The 23,805-nt window shown below is 40.7% G+C and overlaps 1 protein-coding gene across 6 annotated transcripts in view; it reads left to right on the forward strand.

Annotated features, from left to right (window-relative positions):
* Positions 1–23,805, forward strand: part of evla (Enah/Vasp-like a) — a 33,859-nt gene that overhangs the window by 3,826 nt on the left and 6,228 nt on the right. For 3 of the 6 annotated variants that reach the window (XM_029461093.1, XM_029461094.1, XM_029461098.1), the window contains exons 1-5: positions 5,806–6,140; positions 17,236–17,404; positions 17,991–18,171; positions 23,080–23,137; positions 23,443–23,504. In XM_029461093.1, coding sequence (XP_029316953.1) covers positions 6,052–6,140; positions 17,236–17,404; positions 17,991–18,171; positions 23,080–23,137; positions 23,443–23,504 — 559 coding nt within the window. In that variant the 5' untranslated portion in view covers positions 5,806–6,051. Of the gene's footprint in view, positions 1–971; positions 1,159–5,805; positions 6,141–17,235; positions 17,405–17,990; positions 18,172–19,306; positions 19,500–23,079; positions 23,138–23,442; positions 23,505–23,805 lie in introns of those variants that run through there. The other 3 variants (XM_029461095.1, XM_029461096.1, XM_029461097.1) reach the window with 3 other exon arrangements.

A 23,805-nucleotide genomic window follows, 5' to 3' on the forward strand; every position in this document is an offset into this window, starting at 1 on the left:
GTGTATGTTCTGCAGTCGTGAGACAGTTTTACTTCCCTGGTGCACATTTATATAAATTTGATTTGGAGGTACATTGCCAAACACACACATTAGCTTCTGCAGCTTTACCAGCCACTCATTTGTGATGCATGTTCCTGTAGCCTATTTCATATTTCAAGCCCCGTTTTGGAAAAAGAAGATAATCTTGTATTTAATTTACCTTCCAGAGTCTGTTGCATGTTTCTTACTATTTTCTAAACCCGCAAAGCCCCCTAATCTTTTAGCGAGTTGCATTGCTCTTTGTTTGTTTCCCACACTTTGGCTCGCTGTGGAAAGAAGCTTAATAGGCTAAGTTTGCTTCAGCCAGATGGACCAGACCACCGGGTTGAGGACAAATTCTGATAAAGCCACAAGTAAACCACAATTGTTACTCCAGATCAATTAAATCCTTTTGCTTGAATATAAAACTAATCATAATATCTGCTCCTGCAGTCGATTAATTCTGAGCTGGAAAGTTGTGTCCTTTTATGAAGCTGAATGACTAAAGTGTGTTTCCCACTCTGTAGTTCATCGGTGATTAGGGGTTACATGCATTTATCTTTACATTTATTTTACTGTAGAATCTATTTAAAGCTGAATTTTACACGCTATAGGAAGGCGGGTTGGTAAAGCGCTCCTGTTTTCCTATATAGGCTAACATGTAATTTCCATCCAGTGGAAATGATTCCTTGGAGGTTGAAAGACAGCGCTCCACAATCCTTAGATCAGAGAGTGGTGACTGGTCTGTTCTGGTCACATGTCTGTCTCTCTCTTTCTCTCTCCCCCTCCCTCCCTCTCTCTCTCTCTCTCTCTCTCTCTCTCACATTCCCTTACTCTGTTGCAACACTCCTCATCTCTCTTGCTCACTCCTTCCCTCCCACTCTCTCTCTCTCTCTGTCTCAGTCTTATGTCTGCTCCGTTGGCGTTGTGGATTTCTTTTTGGAAACGTTTTCAGAGGATGTGAAGAAGGGGAAAGGTTGAGTTTTGCTTCAGCAGTGGACAGCATGTGTAACGCTCTCTCCTCTCAGGCTGACACTTCCCGCTCTCCTCCATAATCTCTCCTTTTTATACCTCCTTTCATCCTTTGCCTGAGGACTAGGCTGTCTTCCTCCGCGACATGTATTCCCTGGATGATTTCGGGTAAGCCAACACGACTCCTCATCATCAACTCTTTCGCTTTCTTAGTTTTTCTGTAGTGTGAGTAAAAGGAAAATTGGCTTTGGTCTGTGCTGTAATGATGTTGCTTCCTCTCTCTCGTGTGCTTGTGTTTAAGCCTGGCTCATCTTTCATACTGCAGAATCTATTTGCTTCTTCAAACAGTATTTGTAGGATTGTTTGCAAGAAAACCTGTATGTCTTTCTGTGTCATTCTGAATATCGTTCCAGCTCTACATGCTGTTTTATATAATGCTTAAGTTGGAGAGGAAGTGAGGAAAAATGGGAAAGGAAAATCTCCTCTAGGAGTTGCCGACTTTCTCTCGTCTGTCTCCTTCTTTCCACCCCTCTGTCTGTGTTTTCTCTGGAGCCAGCTGTTAGCAGAGACGCCTGATTGGTTACCCTTTAGCAATTTTTCATTGGTTCAGTCTTTTCCTGGGAAGAAGGAACGAGTCTCTCGCTGACTGTCAGTGTGTCCGCTCAGCTGCTCTCTGTCGTCCACAGGATGGATTCCATCTGACTCGTTGCATGTGTGAGAAAGAAAGCCAGGAAGAAAGGGATCGAGAGCGCTAATCTCTGAATGGCTGCATGAGTGGGACTATCAAAAGCCAGATGATACAAGGATAGAGGGTTCTCTATGTAATATGGCTTTTGCAGATTACAGCAGGACGTGGTGATTTGTTCAAATACAGATGTGGAGCCGAGTGGGGCAAAGGAGATAACATCAGAGGTTTATGACCCTAGTACTCTGGCACTCTAGTGATCTACTGTAAAGTACAGTAGATCTCTCTCACAGTATGTTCATTATTTATGATGTACTGCTCATACTGACACTCAGATTGTAATATGGCAAAACGTAAGAATAAACGGGTTGGATACTTGGATAATATACTACGGCATCACTTCTAACATTGTAACAGAGAATGTGACCTAAAATGTATAATGTGAAGCCCACTAGATTTGTTATATATTTTGTTGAGATATGTACATTGTGCATGGTTCTCTGCCAGAAAGCAGTCATAAATGTGCTTTTATTTGACTGGTTTTAAACAAACTCCCATGATCCCACGTTACTTCACCACGCCACCAAACGCCATCTTTTGTTATTGTTTTGTTTGAGAGATTGTGCGTTTAAAGCTGCTACTAGCAGGCTTCTGAAAACTAACTGCTCAACTCTTCCCCTAAACCATCCCAGCGTTATTTCTTGCCCCTCTCATCCTCCAGGCAGTTCAGCTGACAAATCCAGCAGAGCACGTCAGTAACGGCACATATTCTAGTTAATGACCCGGGATACAAAGAAACACACAAGTCTGCAGGATTATATCATTCTACACTGACTGGGAAATCACAGAGTTGTATAAAATATGGACAGACTTCTATTCCTTCTGCCATTTTGTAACGTCTCTGTACCCTATAGAGTCTTTTCCTCCAAAAGGAAGCAGTGTTTCCCTTTAAGGATCAGGATTAGTGACGGGCCTGGAGAGCGCTGAGGAAGGTGGAGGATGAGAGGTGGGGGAGGGGTGTGCGTAGAAGTGGGGGTTGCTATCCATATTGTACTGTATGTGTCCATGACAATTAGCCTGAGGGCCTATTGGCATCTACAGAGATACTGTATGTGATGAATAAGTGATGTTGCTATGAGGGTCAACATGCTGATTTCAGGCTTTATTGCTGCTAACTGTAGATATGATACCGCCAAATGATCTCCTCATATTGAGAAAATGATTCTTATTATTACGTCAAAGAATCCTTGAGTCTCATTCTCGTATATTGATACCGTATCTCGTGATGCATTGTAGCGTTGACTGTTCTAGTTTGTTCTAGACTGTAATTAACCTCTACTTGCTGAGCCATCATATTCGCATTGCTTGTTATTATTTTTCTTAACCCCTCTACTTTTAGATTAAATAATTTAAGAGCACAATGGTGAAAGAAACCTAAAAAAAATCCTTTGTTATAATTAAATATAATACATAATATTTCTGTCCTCCGAGGCTTCCACCTGATGAAAGTGTGCAGTTTCTGGAGTGCATGGAGCTTTGTATTACTGCAAGTGTTACCTCCGAGTAATGTAATGGGCACCTCCAACATATTGTCACTTTATTAATATTGAGGAATTAAGGTTCATCCTTTAACAGATAAGACATAACAACATAACATAATTAACAATATACATGAGAAAATGTGTTTCGTCCCCAACACAAATAGATACAGTATGTAGTAAATACATCTAATCTTTGATGTAAAGCACGTCTGTGTTACTGGGATGCTTTTTTGTTTTTCTGAGTGAATTTCAGGGGATTTACGTAAAGACTTTAATTTGATCCCTCACGTTTCTGATATAGTTTCTGATATGAGTAGTGCTGCAGTTTGTGGGCATTTATATTTGGGGAAAAATGATCACCAGAGCCAGAAAAAAAAACAAGAACATTTTATTGGCTTCCACTTGGGAAGGATGCGTATTTCTCGAATATTTCGCAGGAACTGTAAAAAAAAAAAAGTTCTGTGTGACATTACCTGGACACTATTTAGAATTTAAATTTCTACTGATTTAGTTTTTAGGACTGACGTCTACATTTATTATGTTTCTTCCTGTGACCTGTAAACTGTAACAAAGTTCAATGACTGAAGTTTCAAGTATACTACTTCTAACGTTGTGTATAGATTTTAAGTCCCACCTTGGCACTTATAATATAATCACATGTTTGATGCTCAGTGTGATCACTTGTTGCCTGAGCCGGCAGTGTCCACTCCTCAGGGCAAGACAGAGACTCGTCTGTCACAGATCGAGCTTGTTAACATTTACCCGGCCCGCAGGTGACAGGTGTCACTGCGAGCCCCGAAAAATCAAAATCCCTGTTGACTGCCTCTGCTGTTCAGCCAATCACTGTTGACTGTGACCCTCATTTAACCAATCACAAGTGGCATCTTGTGCTGCACGCTCCATGGCGGTGGGACTTAGCCGTCATCGCATATGAGGTCTATTAGTGTGCAGGCCAGTGAACCAGAGAGGTCAAAGTTCAAAGAGTTGTCTTCCTCACACTGGAATACAGTCAGTCCTGGGACAGCGCTTGGTTATGTGTGTGTATGTGAGATAGGGAGGGAATTAATCTGCGTCTTGTCTGGGTGTCTCGCTCTTTACGGGTGTATTGTTTTGATCACATTTATTGTACTTGATTGTACTTTGATCATTGTCTGAGGAAGACCTTTAGTTGGTTAAAACATCAGCGCTATACTTAAACTGAAACTGGATAATTTCTTAAAGCTGATACCAATATTGATATTTGAGAGTTCAAAAAAAACAAATATTAATGTTTTGAGAATTCTTGACACAAACACACATTTTCCATTATAATATAATAATTGTGTTGTATAATTGTATAATAATAATATAAACAAATTGTGTCCGAGATTTGAGAGATAAACAAGATTAAACATCTACAGCACACCAGCAGCTCTGAGACCGCACTCAGGCACAATAGTGCTTTGAGCTAAATGCTATCATCATCATGCTAACATGCTCACAATGACAATATTAACATGCTGATGTTTTGCAGGTAGCCTATAATGTTTACCATGTTCACCATCTTATTTAAGGATGTTTTCATGCTAATTTCCGCTAATTACTACTAAACAAACTATTTGAACAAAGTATTGAATAAACTGGAATTCTGACCTGTTGGTGGTGCTAGACGAAGTCAAGGGATTACTAAGTTTCTTTTAAAACATTTGTGTGCACCAAAGTTCATGGCCATCAATCCAAGAATTGTCGAGACTTTTCACTCGAAGCCAAACATTTTAACCTCATGGTGGCACTACAGAGGAAAAGTCAGAGGATCATCAAAGTCATCTGTGAACTGTACATGTTTCCATTTAAAGGCATAATTTCATCAATCGAATAACTGTGGAGATATTTCAGTCCGGACCAGAGTGGTGGTTCAACCAATCAAAGAGTCATGGCGCTAGCATGGCTAAAAATAAACTTCAGTTTCCATCTCTATTTTTAATTCATCTGGACGAAGTCCCTCCAGCCAACGATAAAGCTGATGACTTCCAAAACGTCCCTCATGTGTGTCGAATTGTGATTTAGCATTAGAGTTAGTCAATTACTCAGTGGATGTTAATGGACCTTTAACACGCGCACATCTTCCCGTTAATGTGTGTTGCACATGTTGGTGTATATTCACGCGCTACATGTGTCCTCTGAGGCAAAGGGCATCCCAATCAATAGGAGCGAGCCACAGTATGGACCGCTGGTTGTTAATACAGGCTGTGCTTAATACTGGGTGGCTATGGCAACAGCAGGCTGGAGGGGGGGTAATAGCAGCAAACCCCAACACCCCCCCAACGCACTCACACCCCCTCACACACACACACAGACTCACTGACATTAGAGTGTGTGGATGGGGGTCGCCGCTGGTTGAGACGGATATGAGGTAATCTCCCTTGGGTGAACAGTTTGACAATAGCACAGAGGTTCAATCTCACACACACACACACACACACACACACACACACACACACACACACACACACACACACACGCTCATCTGTCAGACAACAGGCTGGTCAGTGACTTCATCTCTGCCAGTCTGTCAGTCATCTCTTTGTTGCTGGGTGGATCAGTGGATCATCATATGCAGCAGAACAAGAATTCAGATCTGAGGGATGTTTTCAATCTTTTTTCCTTCTTTTTTTAAATGTATGTTTTTGTTTTATTTGTGCAGCCGTCACTCCTGTTTGTAGTTTATATGGCAAGCTCTTTGCAGGAGGATTAAACTGCTTTTATTTAGTTTTAAGATAATGGAGCAGCTCAAGAGGAGGTTTGTGTCATAAACGGACGACTGCTGTTGCTGTTGTTGTTTTCCTGTTTACCAAAATGGACATACATCGGCTCCAAGTGCTTCGTTACTGCATCCCTCAGAGTGTCAGTGACTCAGGGTTGTTTTACAGCCACATCGCCGCAAGGTTTGTACCGACACTTTTGTGTGTGTGTTTGTTTGTGTGTGTTTGTGTGTGTGTGTGTGTGTGTGTGTGTGTGTGTGTGTGTGTGTGTGTGGGGGGGGGGGGGGGGGGGTGTAATTTCTACTCCCAGTATATGTCAGTGATGACTGATGGAAGTAAAATGTCAAAAGCAGAAAACAGAGATGGAAACATTTCTGTGGTGAAGTAGAGAGTGATTCAGAATATGTGCGCTGATATTTTGGTCAACGAGTTTGATATCTGTGTGCAAAGAAAGTCATTTGTTACTCCAGCAGCACAGACGGGCAAATCTTTCCCTGTCGTATTTTAATCAGAGCCAAAATACTAATCTGTAATCTTAATCTGGCCACAACAAACTGTCGTTTACGTGCATAATTTAGGTTGTTTTGGATTAGTTATTGTGGGCATGAATAATTTTGATAGCAACACAGCTCCTTGTTAGTGTGTATAAGAGTTAAGTGTCAGAAGTTGTGACTCTGATCTGTTTTGATGCTCCTCTTTGTTTAGTTTTTTTTCCTCCTGCCTGGTCGCATCTTTTCAGTGAAAGCCAGAGATGCTGCCAGAGTGATGCAGCCCACTGTGTGAACACCGAGCAGCTTCTTTTTTCTAAACACTCGGCAGCCTCACATAGAGCATCTCTGAATAGCAGTGCCCTGTAAGCGCTCCATACATGTTTAATTCACACAAGCATTCAAGACAGCATGGCTTCTGGCTAAAGTGGCAGTCTTTCGGGCCAGTGCCCTTCTCTTTCTCTCTGTTTTCTGCTGGCAGGATGGATGAGATGGAGAAGAGATGGAGAGAGGGGAGGGAGGTTTGGTCACTGCTGCTGTCCCAAATGAGAAGTGAGGATCAAACAGCCCTGTTGGCTGCCTTGTTATCACGAGGGAGAGGAAGAAGGGGATTTAAAAATAAAGGACAATGAGGTTTTATGTACACTATGTGCAGCTGCTGCTTAACACTGACCTGAACCACTCACTATGTGGGACACCAGAACCTGCCTTAAGCCTGATGGGAGCCGCATCATGACTTTAGCCTGCTTTACTGATAGCTGCGATTGTCGGATACAAAATCACACTCAATTTATTTAACATTTATTTTCTTCATTTTATTTTCTGCAGTAATAGACATTATGGAGAAACAGAATGACAATATTAAGTGAATGTTCACTACATATAGTATGGTAAGTAAATATTCAGTGTATTAAGTTAACATGCATGTGGATATGACCATTCTTTCAGGGTTTGCCCAGTATGCGTGTACTCAAAGTGACGAACATGTATTTCCGTATACCGTCATACATGTGAATCACATAGTCAAGGAAATGCAGAATATAGGTCAATATGCATTTTCTGCCACTGTGTTGTGTGTGAATAAAAAGCATAGCAATAGCAATATGGCAAACTGATACATCATGGATGAGATTGAGCTTTTTGCACACAACTGGGACATTTAGCTAAGAACATAATGCGGTTGCATTAATGCCATTAAGACAGTGGTACTCTGCTCTCTCTCTCTCTCTCTCTGTCTCTCTCTGTCTCTCTCCCATTTGGGGCTTAATTGTCGACCTTTCTGCAGTATTACACATTACTTTGTGTATCATTGGGGCAGGGGTTAGACAAACACACTATGGCTTTGTACAGTTGTCACAATCTGGACAGCATCATGGATCAGGAATGTTGAGACATGTATGACATTGCATAGCTTATGAGAATCTGCACTACAGTGTATAATAGCCGTGTTGGTAGTGCTACTGTGATGCATTAGTGGAGGAGGTGGAGATAGTTTTATGTCTTATTTTAAGCTTAGTTTTTAGTCTTTCAATCATCAATTGTGTGGTCCTCATCATGATTAAAGTACATTACTTCAATGTTCAGTACTAATACCGCACATGGGAAGTCTCATACACATTCCAGACTTACAGTAGAAATACAAATGTAGACTTTGGCTGTGTATGAAAGAAAAACAGGTCTTTGTTGCAGTCTGTGAGTGTAGTCCAGTTTTATGTTATTGGTGGCTGAAAACCTGCTGTGTGAGAAGATGTTGTATTTAACATGCAGGTTGTGATTTCGTTTTTTAGTGTAACTTCACTGTAGTTATTGCATTGTCTATAAAACAACATTGCTAATGCTTAGCAGCTATAATGTTGATCATGTTCACCATTCTTTGCGTGTTAGCTTGCCAATATTTGCTTTTTAGCACATACTTTTTTACCAGATAAAAGCGCTAGAGCAAATGTTAAGGATCACCAGAGATTCATCCTGAGCTAAACATGAATGTCTGTACCAAAGTTGCATGGCGATTCGTCCAACAGTTGTTGAGATATTTCAGTCTGGACCAAAGCGGTAGATCGACCAACCGACATTGCCATCCAAAACAAAAAAACAATAGTAAATGTTAAGAATTTAATTTGACAGAAATGGCAAAATAGCAGAGGTAACAGGACTTTAATAATAACTCCATATGACTGTATGTGACTCTTCTTTAGTTTTAATTAGTGTTCCATATACTGTAGTTTAGCAGTGATGTTGCATCCCATGCAGCAACATTACTGCAATCCCTGAAATCAGGCATCCATCACGTTTCTCGCTGTTTCTTCCAAACAAGCTAACTGTGCTTAGTTTACTCACTCACAAGTGGCACGCTGTTTCTCAGCATCGAAGTTGGCTTGTGCTGTTTTTAGTCCCCGCGGGCTTCATTCCCTCCTTGTGCCTGTGAACAGTACTTTCCCCATGGAGCAGATTAGAGGTCTTGTACGAGAGTTAAGTCCTGGTTAATTTAGATTTAAGACTACAGTGAGGTAATGATCGGCCTGCCAGGCTCTGTCTCTAATCCAGGCAGACAGACAGACCTCTTCTCTCTGTCAGCTGGACCCCAGCACCAACCCAAACACACACACATACACACACACACACACACACACACACACACACACACACACACACACACACACACACACACACACACACACACACACACACAAGCATCTATACTGTAAATGTATACACCCCCCACCTATACTATACACAGGGAGCGGCTTTGCCCTCCCCCAAAATACCCAGTGAACCCTGGAGGCTATAATCCTCATGGTGATGGAATAATAACAGACAACTAACCAAATCCATACACAGTAATTAATCTGTGTGTGTCGGGAGGGCTTTTATTGCTATCTTTGTGAGGACCAATTAAAAATGTTAAACCATCATAGTGAGGACATGTGTGCATTGTGAGGACACTTTTGCTGGTAAAAGGGATTTTATTTGTACAAATGTTTATTGAATGTTCAACATACAATATAAAAACATACTTTACATTGAACATCAAATCTTATCAAAAGTGTTGTGTTTCCCCTCAGCAAGAAAGAGCAATTTTATGTTGAGCTTTAAGTACAGAATATAATCACCCTATTTGTTTCCGTAAATACAGAATTTAGGGCACAGTGGACAAAATTGTTATTATCTCTTTCCAATACACATAATGTATTAACACAGCTCCCCTCAGCTCTATGGTTGGGCATTCCCAAAGGCTATTTGAACGTTAAGATGTTTTAAGTTTAAGGTTAGAATTATGTTTAGGTTAGAGTTAGGTATTTACTTGTGATTGTTACGATTAAGGTAGTATAAAAGTATAAAAGCACAAGCGTGTGTGTGCCTGTCTGTTTCTGTTGCCCTAAGCTTGCCCTAAAAATATCAGTGAGAGTTATTTTGGGTGTACGTACAGTATGGGTACCATAATATACTGTGTGTGGGTGTATAATTATATATTTCTGTTGCTGTTTGAAAAAAGAGTAGCAGGACATCATAGAGGCCTCAGCAAGATGAGGAGTTGAAGTACAACTTGAATGTCTGTTTGTGCGTGTCTGCTGTTTACATTTACTTTTATGTCCAGGATGAACCCAAACTGGATGGGTAACTTAGAACATGCTTATTATTCACTTTGGTGTCTCTCTCACCCCAGACTGCCAGATTTCAGATATGGCAGAATATTGCTCTGCTGAGATAAATACCTGAGGATGCCATTGTTAATTTGCTGAACCTCAGATTGAGTTATAAACCCTCCCCGACACTGACTGCGTGTCTCTATTATCTACAGTACCAACTAGGGATGCATAAAAGTGTGTAATTATCACTCCTGCTGCACAGGAAGCCTCTCTGGGTACTTCCCTCTCTCTCAGCTAGCTTGTATTATGCAGGAGGTTATGATTTAAGAGAGTTAATTAGCATGAAATGAATTGATTAATTGGATATGTGAAGTTGCCACCAGCTGTGCAGATTGACTGCTGCATGTCTGAGATGCAGAAAAGAATCAGGTTTAGTTCTTTGCTGTGTCCATCTGAGGTGACACTTCAAAAGTTAATTAGGATTTTTTGTTTGCGTTCATCAAACTTTCAGGTCTTCTCTCATTATTTTAGGCATCAGTGTTGCCCTTATTAGCTAGGTGACTTGAGACAAGAAAGGCACAGAGAAGTGGCTACACAGTGTGTGCCAGGACTCCCTGGTTCCCCTTATATTTAACACATTTTATATGCATGTGGTGCCTCTAAAGCCATATTTGTTAAAGCAAAATGTTTGTATCTGGTTTGGTTTCGGGATGATTTTTATATTTTCCTACTCTGATCCAGTGCCAAAAGAACTCAGAAAGCTTCTTTTGTGTTTAAGCATGCATTTTGTAAATGAAACTGTGAGATTGGCCTAAAGCTGGGTGTTGTATAAAGTAGCTGCTGTGTTAGGAACATGCAGCTTCTCCAACACTATGTGTTAATGCTGTAAACTCATCAAAGCATTCATTGTTGAAAAATAATTATTGCTAATAATACAAAATCCAACAATCACTATGTTCTGCTGCTGTGGCTACAGGTGCAAGCAGGAAGTGCATTTGATTGGTTATATTTTCATTAATAGAGAAAATGATCACATAAGAGTACAGAAATGGCGAGGCATCCAGGCTTACAGGTTTAAGTTGCAGATCATAAAGGTTCACAGTCTGATCCCAGTCAGGGATCTTTGTTGCATGTCAATGAAATGTCAATGTGCAGTTTATTAGATCAGCCACACACCTTTGGAAAGGTAGTTGACTATGTTTGACTGGAGCTGCTACATGACCGCTCAAGAGCTCAGCGAGGCTAACTGCACTCTCATACTCATGACCAGCTTTGTGATATATATACATTAAACTGCTCCACTTTTGTAGCCGTGGTTCAACACGTACAGATCTTTGCTGGCGGCGCACTTTGGTAGTGTTTTTAACATTTTAGTTTTCATCATGGAAACAAAGGCCTGACAAGTCTAAACTGCAGATATGAGCCGGCCGTGTCAATGACTCATCATTTGTTCGGGTCCGTTCGGGTGCCTTCCACTGTGAACCAGCAGGATGAAACAATTACCCCAACAACAAAAGCTAATTGCCATGATAACAGAAGCTCTGCCCTCAGGTGATACCCGGAGAGAACGCCAAATACATGCCAACACACTTTCTCAGTACGCCAAGGAAACACTTCCCCACCCTAAATACATCCAGCGATCTAATAATGAAGCTGACAAACTCATAGGAACATGAAACTACTGTTCCACTCAGCCCTCTAAGTGTATATGTTCAGGCATCATTTCTTTCAGCACTGAGATGTCTGCTAATGGACTGAAAGCACACAGTCGTGACACTGTGTGTGTGTGTGTGTGTGTCTGTGTCTGTGTCTGTGTCTGTGTGTGTGTGTGTGTGTGTCTGTGTCTGTGTGTGTGTATGTATAGGATTTGTGTGGATGAGGGAGGGGTGAGGGGGGGCACATATGTCTAACCATGTGTGCAGGGAAGTGCTTTGCTTAATTCAAAAGCCTGGGAATGTGGCCTTCTTTTCACTCGCCTATGAGGCTTATTTGACATGAGGAAGCGCTCAGTGTGGCAGAAGCCTTCATATCCTCTCTGCTCTTGTTTTTTTCTCTGACGTCTATTCATCTCTTTCGCTCTCTCTGTACTCCTCGTCCTTTTTTCTTCTCAACCCTCTCAGGCTGCCTTTTTGAGGTGAATATTATCCAGTTGAGGAATCTGCTTAGTCCAGCAAAAAACACGGGGAAATGCTCAGACAGGAGCTGTTGGCAAATCAAGTCAAGCTAACCAGACTTCAAGTTCAGATTCAAAAGATTTTTTTCTGCACCAATACAAATGTATTGTCAGTTAATAGCACAAAAAATTAAACTTTTTAAATATTTGTGCTCTCATTAGCCTGTCACTGTGGTCTGAGAAACATACCGTATTTCTTTTTTTATTCATGAGCTGGTAGTGGGGAAGTGCTTATGCATTTTTAAAGATGTAGTCTATAGAATACACAAGAGGGAAAATACCAGCAGGCTTAAACCTTCAGAGGATTGGAGCGGCCTGGAGAGAGAAACTGCCCAAATGATCAGCTGTAGTTCATTCAAGCTCTCTGCCCCTGAGAGAAACTGCTCAGAGAAGCTACCTTCAATATTTCTATATTAACAATGGTTCACACGACTACTTATGTAAAAGATGTCACACAAAGTGATGAACACACAGAGCAATATGAGCTGACTCTGCAGTTCCTCTCAGCTCGACGGAGCATTTTTGCGTGTTTTAGATAATCTTTGAGGTTTTATAGTTTAGGCTGCAACTTAATAACATTATTCAAGGCGGCTCTCGGTTTAGGTTTGTCAGTTCCAGTGATCTGGTAGTTAATGGAATGGATTGTTAATGTTATTACTTACACCTGTGCTTTTCCTGCTTTGACAAATCTACTGCAGGCTTCACCTTTACAGAACAAGGGTGATTTCCATCTTCCACTGACTACTTACTGTACTTATCATTGATCATCTACACAATCAATTGCCAATTAATGTTGCTAATTGGCACTTGTGTGTAGATGATCATTTATCATCTACACACAAGTGCCAATTAGCAACATATGTTTTTGCTTATTAGTTTATCACTGAAAAAGGTGTCTTCTTTATAATTCATATATTCTAAAACAATGTTTTCTTGTTCTTTCGCGTGACCTTCAGTTCTTCCTGTTATGCACATTCCTGCTCTGAACATCAGTTTGATTCATCACATTATTTTAATGTCACTGATTGCGATTTTCAGCAATAGCTGACCTTTTTCAGATGATGGCTTCTACAAACACATAGTCACTCTGTTTTCTTTGCCTCTCTTCTCTGTCATCGCTCTACTCAGTCAACCCTTATTTCCGGCTGAAAATCCGTATCAAGCGTTTGAGCATAATGAGCCACTGGATTTCCTTTTTTCTTTTTTGTCGGTAAGAGCAGCTGTGATGTTAAGCAGCTATCATGCGCCCTATTGTGCCTTGTCTCCTCTTGGTCATGTGAGCTAAAGAGAGTCCGCCACCCTCAGTAACTCGATCTCACACAGAAGCCTTTAGCACACTGTCAGAAGGGGTGTAAAGTCTTAGCGCTTCAGTTCAAGAGAACTTGTCTCAGCCATATCTTTTTTTCATATTGCTCCACATCACATTATGCACTTATTGAGCAACATACTGCATGTAAAGGAAAAATAGACGAGACGCCCACTTAAGAGAACTGAAGCCGGAGGCACTCCATCCCTCTGGCCCAAACTGCTCCAGAAATAGGGCCTGTTTTTGTAAGAAGATCCATCACAGAGATGCAGCCACCTCCCTTCTCCCCTCCCTTTCTTTTCCCAGTGGGCCTCGGGTGGTCTGCCAGGTCTCTGAAGTGGAGAGAAGTGTCAGTTATGTGATTAGAAAGTCTGTTAAACTTATTTAGAGATGTAGGAAACATGATGTCTGTAGTTATCCCTCATGGTTTTAGATGCAGAAGGGTTCTCCTCAAATGTGGAGGCAGTGAACTTTTCAGATTGCTATATCCAGCAGCCTGGCATATCAGATGAAATTGATTATTATTTTCCACAGGAAGTCTTATCTTGCTATATAAGGATTATAAGATGACATTTGCATGAGGTTAAGAATGAATCTTTGCGTCTATGTCAAAATGTCAAGCTGGATTTTCGATTGTATCCCGAGTGATTGAGATTCTGAGCAGTAAGTGAATGTATTTGAGGAACTTTGCGTTCACATCTGCTTGTGTAAGAAACAAATGTGTTTCCTGTTTGATTTTGAAGTTCCTGTTTGTCCCTGGATGGAGGATATTTATTGCGTAACCATTTTCCAGCCATCAGCATCTAGACTCACTTTATTTTGTCTGACTGACTTACGACGTTCAACCGTCAAATGTCTCTGCGCTTGAATCATTGTCATGAATAAATTGTGATGTGATCGCTTTGATATTGCTGCTGGTTAACTCTAACAGTTGTGCAGTGGGGAATGACGGATATTTGACGGAGGAAGGGTGGGAGTTGTTGCTGAAATCCATCTGTCAAGTGAGCTTTAAAGGCTTCTCCCTGAGGAATGCCAAGACGTTGCTGCGCAGTTTATTCTCAGACTCTCTGATATATTGTTGCATAGAAATAAACAACTTCACGTCACGTGTCAAACTTTTAATTTAACTCTGAGATTCTTACGATTAAAAGATTAGATGAAAGTTAAAATGGAAGTAAATGTTGATGTGGAGACTGTAATAACATAACATGTAACGTATTTCATTTTGAATTCCTTACTTGTACATTTTAGGGGAATTCATCCAAAATGCACTTGTGAAATGAGAGTAAAGGTATGAGGGGTTGGAGTGAAGCCAACTAAAGCGCAGCTAAGTCATAAATGCTGAGTTATTTGAGGCCATTCGACGACCGCAAGGGAACCGGAGAGCAGACGAGGGCAGTAGAAGTGAGAGGAAGCGAACCATGGGTTAGAGCGGTCCGGGGGGCGGGGGTCTCTCAGGTGTCACGGTGTCTTCCTCCTGTGGAGCGGCACCGCGAAGGAAAGGTTGTCTGAGGGAGGTGGGGGTCACATGTTGGCATTTGAATGTTACTGCCTTCCTTGGAGCTTTGGAAACAAGTCCCAGCCTCTGATAATTGCTGCCACAATGTCTGGTTCATTGTTTTATTATTTCTGCCATTTGTATTGTTAACAATCTTGTGCTCTCTCTACTTTTGATATAAATAACAAGAAAATTCTAACAGGTTTTATGAAATTGTACATTTTAAAGCTGGAATAATTTTGTCAATCAAGGGGAAATTAAGCTAATACATTAGCTATATGTGTACATTATATATGATACTGAATTACATATCTTTGGGCTTTTTCAAGTGTTGTTTGAACAAATCAACAAATGTGAAGACTTCACTTTGAGCTCTGGGAAGTTGTCATTTTGTTGCATTTCAAAGAATAAACGCTAAATATTGGGCAGATAATGAGTCATATGCAGCCCTAGTAAAGTTGCACACTTATAGTCCGGCTCTTTTCCCATCAGATACTTTTTCCTTTTGCAGCTGCAGTCACCAACTTTACATTTTATCAACTATCGCAGAGATTAAGGCTCTGGAATACCTGGTCAGTGAGCACATCAACAATGCACTTTAATTTGCATTTCTTGGCCTGCACACCTTCAGACTGCTAATGTGAGTCTGACTGCCGGAGCGCCAACCCCTGAGGGGTTGAAAGTGAAAATTAGAGAAGCGTTTAGTCACTTCCCAGGTTCTGCGGGTTAACCTCACCTCTGCCGGTCCAGCTCAGCGCTCCACCTGCTGTTGTGTGTTTCCACCTTCAGGCACACACGGTGCTAAGGTCATAATGGTAGTCACACACAACACAAACGGCTCTTTATTTCATAAACTCGAGCTGTATCTCTTGAAAGCGGTTGTGATGTGATGTGATTTGTCTAAGCGACATAAGTCAACGGCCACGTGTCTTTTTAGTGAATCAATTCCCTTTCAGCTCTGTGGTTGTGATCGTGATTATTTTTATGCTTCCTCGTAGCTTCGAGTGCTTGTGTGTGATGTGCGACTTGTCATTTGCTTTTTACCAAATGAGTCTCCAGCTGGCGATCCGCTTGCCCATCAAACACTTGTGTTTTTAACACACTGTATTATTACCCGACACATCGCGCACACCCGTCTGCAGTGATGCCTCTAAACATTTCTTCATGTGCTGTAATGCTGCCGCCACCACACCACAGTAAAGACCAGGAGGGAAATGGGAATTTTCCAGGGTTCAGTTTTAGGTTGAGGTCTTGCTTGTAGCTTTTAAAAATGGCAACCCACCCTCGACTCCGCACACACAAGCTTTCAGATATCGACAGTGGTAGTGTGTTATTCCTGATGTGGTAACTGCAGGAAGGTGTGGCTCCTCAGTGACCCCTCAGCTAACCAGATAATTATACAGTAACTCTGTTTCATCGGTTTCATTTTACTCACCACCATTACATTTACACTATTCTGGTCAACGGTCCGAGACGTTTCAGTGAAGCTCTATCATCTAATATTCTCTACTTTTGACTATCGGGAACTGAATCCTGCCCTCTTTCCAGTTATTATCCGTAGGCCTGTCACGATAACTACTTTTATTGTCTCAGAAGTAATTGCGATAAACGATATAATTGTCTTTTTAAGATCATTTTTTGTCACTTAATGATAATATATTCGCATAATAATGCAATTACACCCTTTCAAAGAGCAATTAACTTCTAATTCTTAGGACTATTGTGGAAAATATATTAAAATATCCTAAATAAATAAAACATAAATATAAGAAAACCACACAACCATGACAATAAATATAATGGACTCTGGCTCTGTTAACAAGTGTTATAACTGTAACCCCTGCTGTTAGTTCTCACATCACGTCGGCTAAACTGTTTGTGACATTTTTATGTAAATATCGAAGTCAGCAAAAATGATTACGGTCATGTCTATACATCGTACAATAAGTCAATAATGTAATTATCGTGACGGGCCTAATTATCTGTTAGCTTTCATTAGTTTCTCATGAAAGTCTCTTTCATGATTTGTTGTTGACTGATTGCACCTACACTACATCTACAGTAGGAACATTGTTGTCGACTGCTAAGAAAATATTTACATATGTTTAAATGACATGGTGCTTAAATTATCACAGAAATCGGACACGTTTTTTCTCTTCACAGTCTAAAGAACGATGTTACAGTATTTAACCGCTCTCTTCTTATGTCCTGTCTCTCTTCTCTCAGTGAACAGAGTATCTGCCAGGCGCGGGCCTCAGTGATGGTCTACGACGATGCCAGTAAGAAGTGGGTGCCCATCAAGCCTGGGCAGCAGGGCTTCAGCCGCATCAACATCTACCACAACACTGCCAACAACACCTTCAGAGTGGTGGGCGTCAAACTGCAGGACCAGCAGGTAACGGGACGCAAGAGGAGTGCAAGTTTTCATGAGTTTTCCATTTGAGAAAATCTAACAGTTGCACCCTTAATCAAAATGCAACATGTTTTGAGGTTGTATGCCTTTTTAGGAATTTGTCAGTGCAGACATTTGTATTTCTACCTCTTTTGGATGGATTGGATCTAATGTGATTGTTGAATATGTGACATGATGATTTCAGAGTAAACTTCATGCTAGTTGTTCATGATTGAAACAGTTGAACAAATATCAATGTCCACAGAAAATAGAAAATTAAACTAAATGGCAAATTACTGTTTTGAACAGAGTTTGACAATATTTAGTAGCTCTGACATGATCCACGTTGGACATGTGAAGATACATTTGATGTAGTGGAGCAGACGAACACTGGCATTAATTCTCCAAACAGCTGGTAAAATGTGGAGGAGATTATTAGTAAGAATATCCTTCCTCTCCCTGAACACAAACTGTGACATACTTAATCAACATTTGTCAACCACATGTCTTCCCGTATGAGTGACCAGCCAGCTGCACGTTATCAAACAATATTTTAATTCACAGCCTCGTTCTCCTTCCCCTGTTGAAGGTGGTGATCAACTACTCCATAGTGAAGGGCCTGAAATACAACCAGGCCACCCCAACTTTCCATCAGTGGCGTGACGCACGCCAGGTTTATGGGCTGAACTTTGCCAGTAAGGAGGAGGCCACCACCTTCTCCAACGCCATGCTGTTCGCCCTCAACGTCCTCAGCTCACCTGACGGTGGAGGTAAGGAGTCATAATATATCGTAAAATAAATCGTTTTGGTATTTTAATTCAGACTTTTTACTGTTATTTAATGCATCCCATTATACAGTTACCCTGCTATTATGAGCTCCACGCTTGTGTTTGACTCGAGGCTTTTTCCTGAGACATTTTGAAATGAAATGTCTGGTCTCTAAATACGAGATGGAAGTTTTTGAATCTCAAACTGTTGTTGGAAACCTGCTAATGGAACCGCGTGGTGCAAATTACAACCGGCTGTCTTTAAATCTATTTTTGCTCTCAAAAGAATGTCAGGTAACCACAATCAAATAATCCACATAGTTTTGAATGTTTTCCGTTTGTTTTGACTACGGAGACGCTCTGTAATGGATACTTTCTCACCAAACCCCACCCTGTGTACAGACAGCATGTTGAGGAGACGATAGTGAAGCAAAACATTTAAATGGCACAATAGTCTAAATTGTTGATAATATGTCCACATTCAATACACTGCAATGTTCAAACACTATACATGTAACTACTTAACTAAGCTGTACTCCCCTCTGCTGGTTAACAACATGTACTGCAACTACACTCTGAAGCCAAACAATAACAACAAGATCATTGGCCGGTCGGTTGCTGACTGAAATGTGTCCACATTTAAAGATATTTCTGTTGTATAATCTTTCTCATTACTCTGTATTCACTTCCAATGCTTTCCAAATGAAAACATAACTCTGTAGCCTATAGCATGCCGCACGACATGCAGTTGAATCAGCGGTTTTGTAGTTTGTTTTAGGATTTTTATACATGAGCAGTTAATGAATTCTGTTGGAACCCTGAACTGTGATTGAAGCCAAACTAACTATAACTATAGCGTCTGATCAGCTCTGGTTACGAGCTACTTATAATCTGTGTGTGTGTGTGTGTGTGTGTGTGTGTGTGTGTGTGTGTGTGTGTGTGTGTGTGTGTGTGTGTGTGTGTGTGTGTGTGTGTGTGTGTGCATAAGATGGTTAGAGAGAATATCTTCGAGTGTTTAACTGCGGTGTCATCCCATCCTTGGGACTCTCCTATTGGTGGCTAAAATATCCCATATGGAGCCTTAATGTCGTAGCCCACCGCGCTCACATGGCACATCCTTTTTTTGGGTGCATTTGGATGTAGGATCATGGGTCTGATCATGTAGGGCGAATGTATCTACCTAACTACGTTGCTTATGCTGTTTCTTGCTGAAAGAAGCATAGAAACATAGACATTACTGGTAGAACTGAGGAGGCTGTGGAAAGTCATGCTGACCACAGAGTTTTCACCTGGTGTCCTCAGAAGAGTTTCTTCAGCCATCATCACCCTCAGTAAGTGTTGTGCTGTAGAGGAATATGTCCACTAGCCATGCATGTTTTCCATGGTAACACAAGTCAAGCATCAGCTCTTCTTTTTCTTACTATGAAGAAGAGACTGTTTGTTTAGGTGTGTTTAGGCAATAGTGCTTTAGCTTACAATGGTGGAAAGTAACTAAGTACATCTACTCAGGTGCAATTTTGAGGTTGCGCCTGACGTCTACTCAGCTAAATTTCACCTGGAAGTATAATACTTTTTACTCCTACATTTATCTGACAGCTGTAGTTAATTTTTCGATAACATTTTTACATATGAAGACCTACAGTATGATAAGCTTACGAAATACAATGTAATATACAAATCTAAAAGCTGTCTGGTTGTGGCTCCTTGTCAAGTTCCTGATGTCTGAGTTGTTATTACTTCCACTAAAGAGTGATTCAATATTACACAAAAAAAGAGTAAGGTCCAAAAGAGATAATACAAATCTCTGTAGCAGAAAGTAAGTAAGTTAAATGTATTTATTAAAGCGCCTTTTATAGAACAAGATCACAATGTGCTTCACAATAATTCAAAAAATAAATCAAATAAGACCATATAACAGTAAAATAAACAATAAAACATAAAACAACAACAAATAGAGTGTAAATAAGAATAATAGTCAGGGAGGACTTTGTTTTAAGCGAAGGTGGCACATTGATGATGTCAATCTGCTGCTTCTGAGGAGCCTGTTGTCAGTTATCCATCATATTTTAATTTTGCGGCCTTGTGAGTGTTTACAGAAACAATGGCGGAATACAAGAGGGAGGAATAATTGATATTTCTTTCATCACATTACTCACACACATATACCTGGGTCTCCTGAGCTCCCTTGAAATGCTTACATGTCTGAGCGGGCCCTCTCTTCCCCTGGGCTTCCTGTCCTCCTTCCCCATGGCAACAGCCAGCGGCGTATACCGTACATCAGCGGTAGAATCACACACATGCAGGACGGCACAACACGGGGCGATAATTGTCTCCTTCACATCTAACTTGTTAATGTCAGCAGAAAGGTTGTGAAGAGTTAATTGTGTTTTCGGAGGGAATCCCTGAAGTGTCACCGAAAACAAACACAGACAGAAGTTGTTGACAGGTGGACCAGAGAGTCGGCAGGTATCTTTTATACTCTAGAATCGGTTTATGTTTGTGCAACAACTATTGCTGGTGGTGCAAAAACAATTAGAAAACATTGAATGTCACGCTAATACTTGAGCTTGCTGAACAAAGGGCCTCTATTTACATCGCAAGGCTTCAGAGAGCATCTCTATCAACTCCTTCTTGAATCTTGAATCTGCAAGCTTATTCAAGATCAGGATTGCTATTCTTAAATGTTTAATTAAGCCTGAGCAAATAGAATATTTGCTAAATGTAATGCGCAGCTTTGCATGCAGAGCACATAATTACCAGGAGCTGACATGCAGAGTTCAGGGGAGTGTCAAGGAGCTAGGGAAACAAGACATCTTCCAGGCGTCTTTTCTCCGTGCTTCTCGTTATTGTAGCGCAACAAAAGAAATACACTAACCAGGTATATCATAACCTGCATATTATACCTGCATTTACCATGTGTAGTCTGTTACTGCTGAGGACAAACACATAAACAATAAGAGTTTGAAGCAAAAGTCAAGTCAATGTATTTACATAATCAAAAATTACACTTTTTTGTAATACATATATATAATACATTTGTACTGTCTTGTTATTAACTTGTCAGCCTGTAAATCACTTTTAATTGCACTAACCTGACTGAAAGTTGCCATCAAATAAAGTGTGGTTGGTTGATATGATTAATTCAAGTTTAATATTAAAGGTAATAAGTTAAAGAATCAAAGAGTCTGGGACAAAATGAGTCTTTTGGAGTAAAAGGAGTCATTTTAATGCAAAATTACAATATATCCAGAAATACAAAAGGGTTTAATAATTCACTTTCAACCCTCGCTGTGATCCACATTGTGCTTTTCAAACTGCAGTTTGAAGCCACAGCTCAGCTTCATACTGACTGGCGACGTCGCCCCCGTGCTCCAGACACAGCGAACAGAAATATCACCCGCGGGTGTTCTTGGAGTCACAGTGGGCGTCGAAGTTTAATGGCTGGTATTCTGGTGATATATGATGCTCCCTGTTAATAGCCGCCCCAGAATGAGGCTCTAAGTCCGTCACTCAGCGGGGGGGCTGAAGACCGTCTGTAGTGGGTCAACAAGCAAAGTGCTAACCTGAGCAGTTGATAACTTGGTAACTTCTTTAAACAATGTTGACATAGTGACAAAGCTGATACGTTATCTTTTGCTGACAGAATTGTGTTGCTAGTCAATCCTGCGTTCGTCTTCCCTTTAGATTATGTCAAATCCATTTGATGACCTTCATCTGCATGATATTTCCCTGTTATATATCTGTTTAATCCGCTCTCTTAGATTCTTTCCTGCCATGGTTTACAGTTGAAATTCCTGTGGCTGGCAACATGTTGAGCAAATTACATTATAAACAGCTTGTTGGCTCTCCAGGGGAAAGTCACAGTTGCTCACATGAGGCCTGTGGTGGTCTGTTCATTCAGTAAACACAGCTTCTCTTCCTGCTCTCACTACTGGGACTTTATATTTATTTATTTTATATAAAATGATTATAATTTTATAGGCTTGTTTACAGATGGAAATGTATCTCATAATTACTCCCCAGTGATCTCACATATATTATACAAAGCATGAGAGATGTTACACACATGTGTTCAGAGCTGTTCTCAATCCTACAATGGAAACAGCCCAGAAAGAGAATCGCAGGACAACTACACATTTCAACGGGAGAGACTATAAAGGCACATAACTAAGAGACACATATAGAAACGAGATGCAAAGTACAAAGAACATGCTGTGAAATAGTTAAAGTGACACACAAAAGTTGCATAATATATAAGGAGGAGAAGAGAAACAAAGACCGGGAAGAAGGAAGAAGCAAAGGGGGAAAGAGAAAAGAGTAAATACAAACAAGAAGTGAAACAACGAGTTTGGACAGAAAAGAAAAAAACGAAATGAAGAGAGGGAGGGGAGAACGTTTAAAGGGACAGAAGGTCGGTGCGTGAGAGGTACCAGGATTAGGCTGCGTGTTGACCATCGAAACCTTACCAATTTATAGTATTGACTTACCGTCAGCATGATGTTTATGTCACACACAGACTTCTGTTTCTCTGTTTGTAGTGCACTCATATACTGAAGGATTCTAATACTGTAGTTATGTAGTTAGTGAGTTAGTCTATAAATAGTGCTGAAGGGCAATGATTTTATCTTTTGGAAATGTTGAATTAATCAATCAATCATTTAGTCTATAAAGCATCGCATTGCAACTTCCCAGAGACCAAGATTGCTTGTGATGCCCTACAAACATATGCACTTTACAATGATTTAAAACGGTAACGAGGAACAACATCCTTACACCTGGGAAGCTTGAACCAACAGACAAAAGTAACGTATGTTTGCTCATAAAGGAGAGCTGTGGATAAGACGTTTAGCTTAACTAGGAGTACTAGATGATGGCTGTGGGTTAATCATTTTCTCACTTTGTGTCTTTCAGGTCCAGTCGTCCAGCGCCAAAATGGGCCCACCTCGGAGGAAAACGAGGCACAAAGGAGGTACGATTTCTAACAGTGCATACTTGAAGCTGTCTTTGCACAGAAAAGCAAACATTAATACATATATTATTAACATTCTGAGCATATGGAACAAGATATTTTAGATGAAAATACAAAACAAAGCGTCTTAGTCCTCTTTTCTGCTGCTCCCTTTAATTCTGTGGCACTATGATCCATAGAAAAACCCCTTCACATCTTAATTTAAGGCCAGTGGCGACACACAACTACACATCAGGCTTAATTGATTGCAACAGACTGTATAGAAGTGACAGCTTTAAGAGCAGTGACATGCTTTCACTTCATAGGATGATGGAGCAACATCAGATGCAGGCGCACAAGGAGAGGGAGCGACGAACCTCAGGATCAGGTGAGGCTTAAACAAACACATCCACACCCAGCTATATAAACACACACAAGCTACCCTGGAGACCGAAATCAATTGAAGGCTGCATATCCTAATCTCCGAGCTACGCAAAGTTTTTAGAAAAAACTGTCGACAACAAAACAAACCTCGGCGCACACTCCAGCTGTCAAACAAATAATGTGATTCCTTTTCGTTATGAGGTAAGTTATAAGTGCACACTTTACTTTCCCAAAGCAAACCGGTGATTTCATCATTACTAAATACCACAGATGCCAGACCCCGTTACAATAGGTTGCTGGAGGTA

Source organism: Cottoperca gobio, chromosome 22 (assembly GCF_900634415.1).
Source record: "Cottoperca gobio chromosome 22, fCotGob3.1, whole genome shotgun sequence".
In the NCBI taxonomy this organism is placed as follows: domain Eukaryota; kingdom Metazoa; phylum Chordata; class Actinopteri; order Perciformes; family Bovichtidae; genus Cottoperca; species Cottoperca gobio.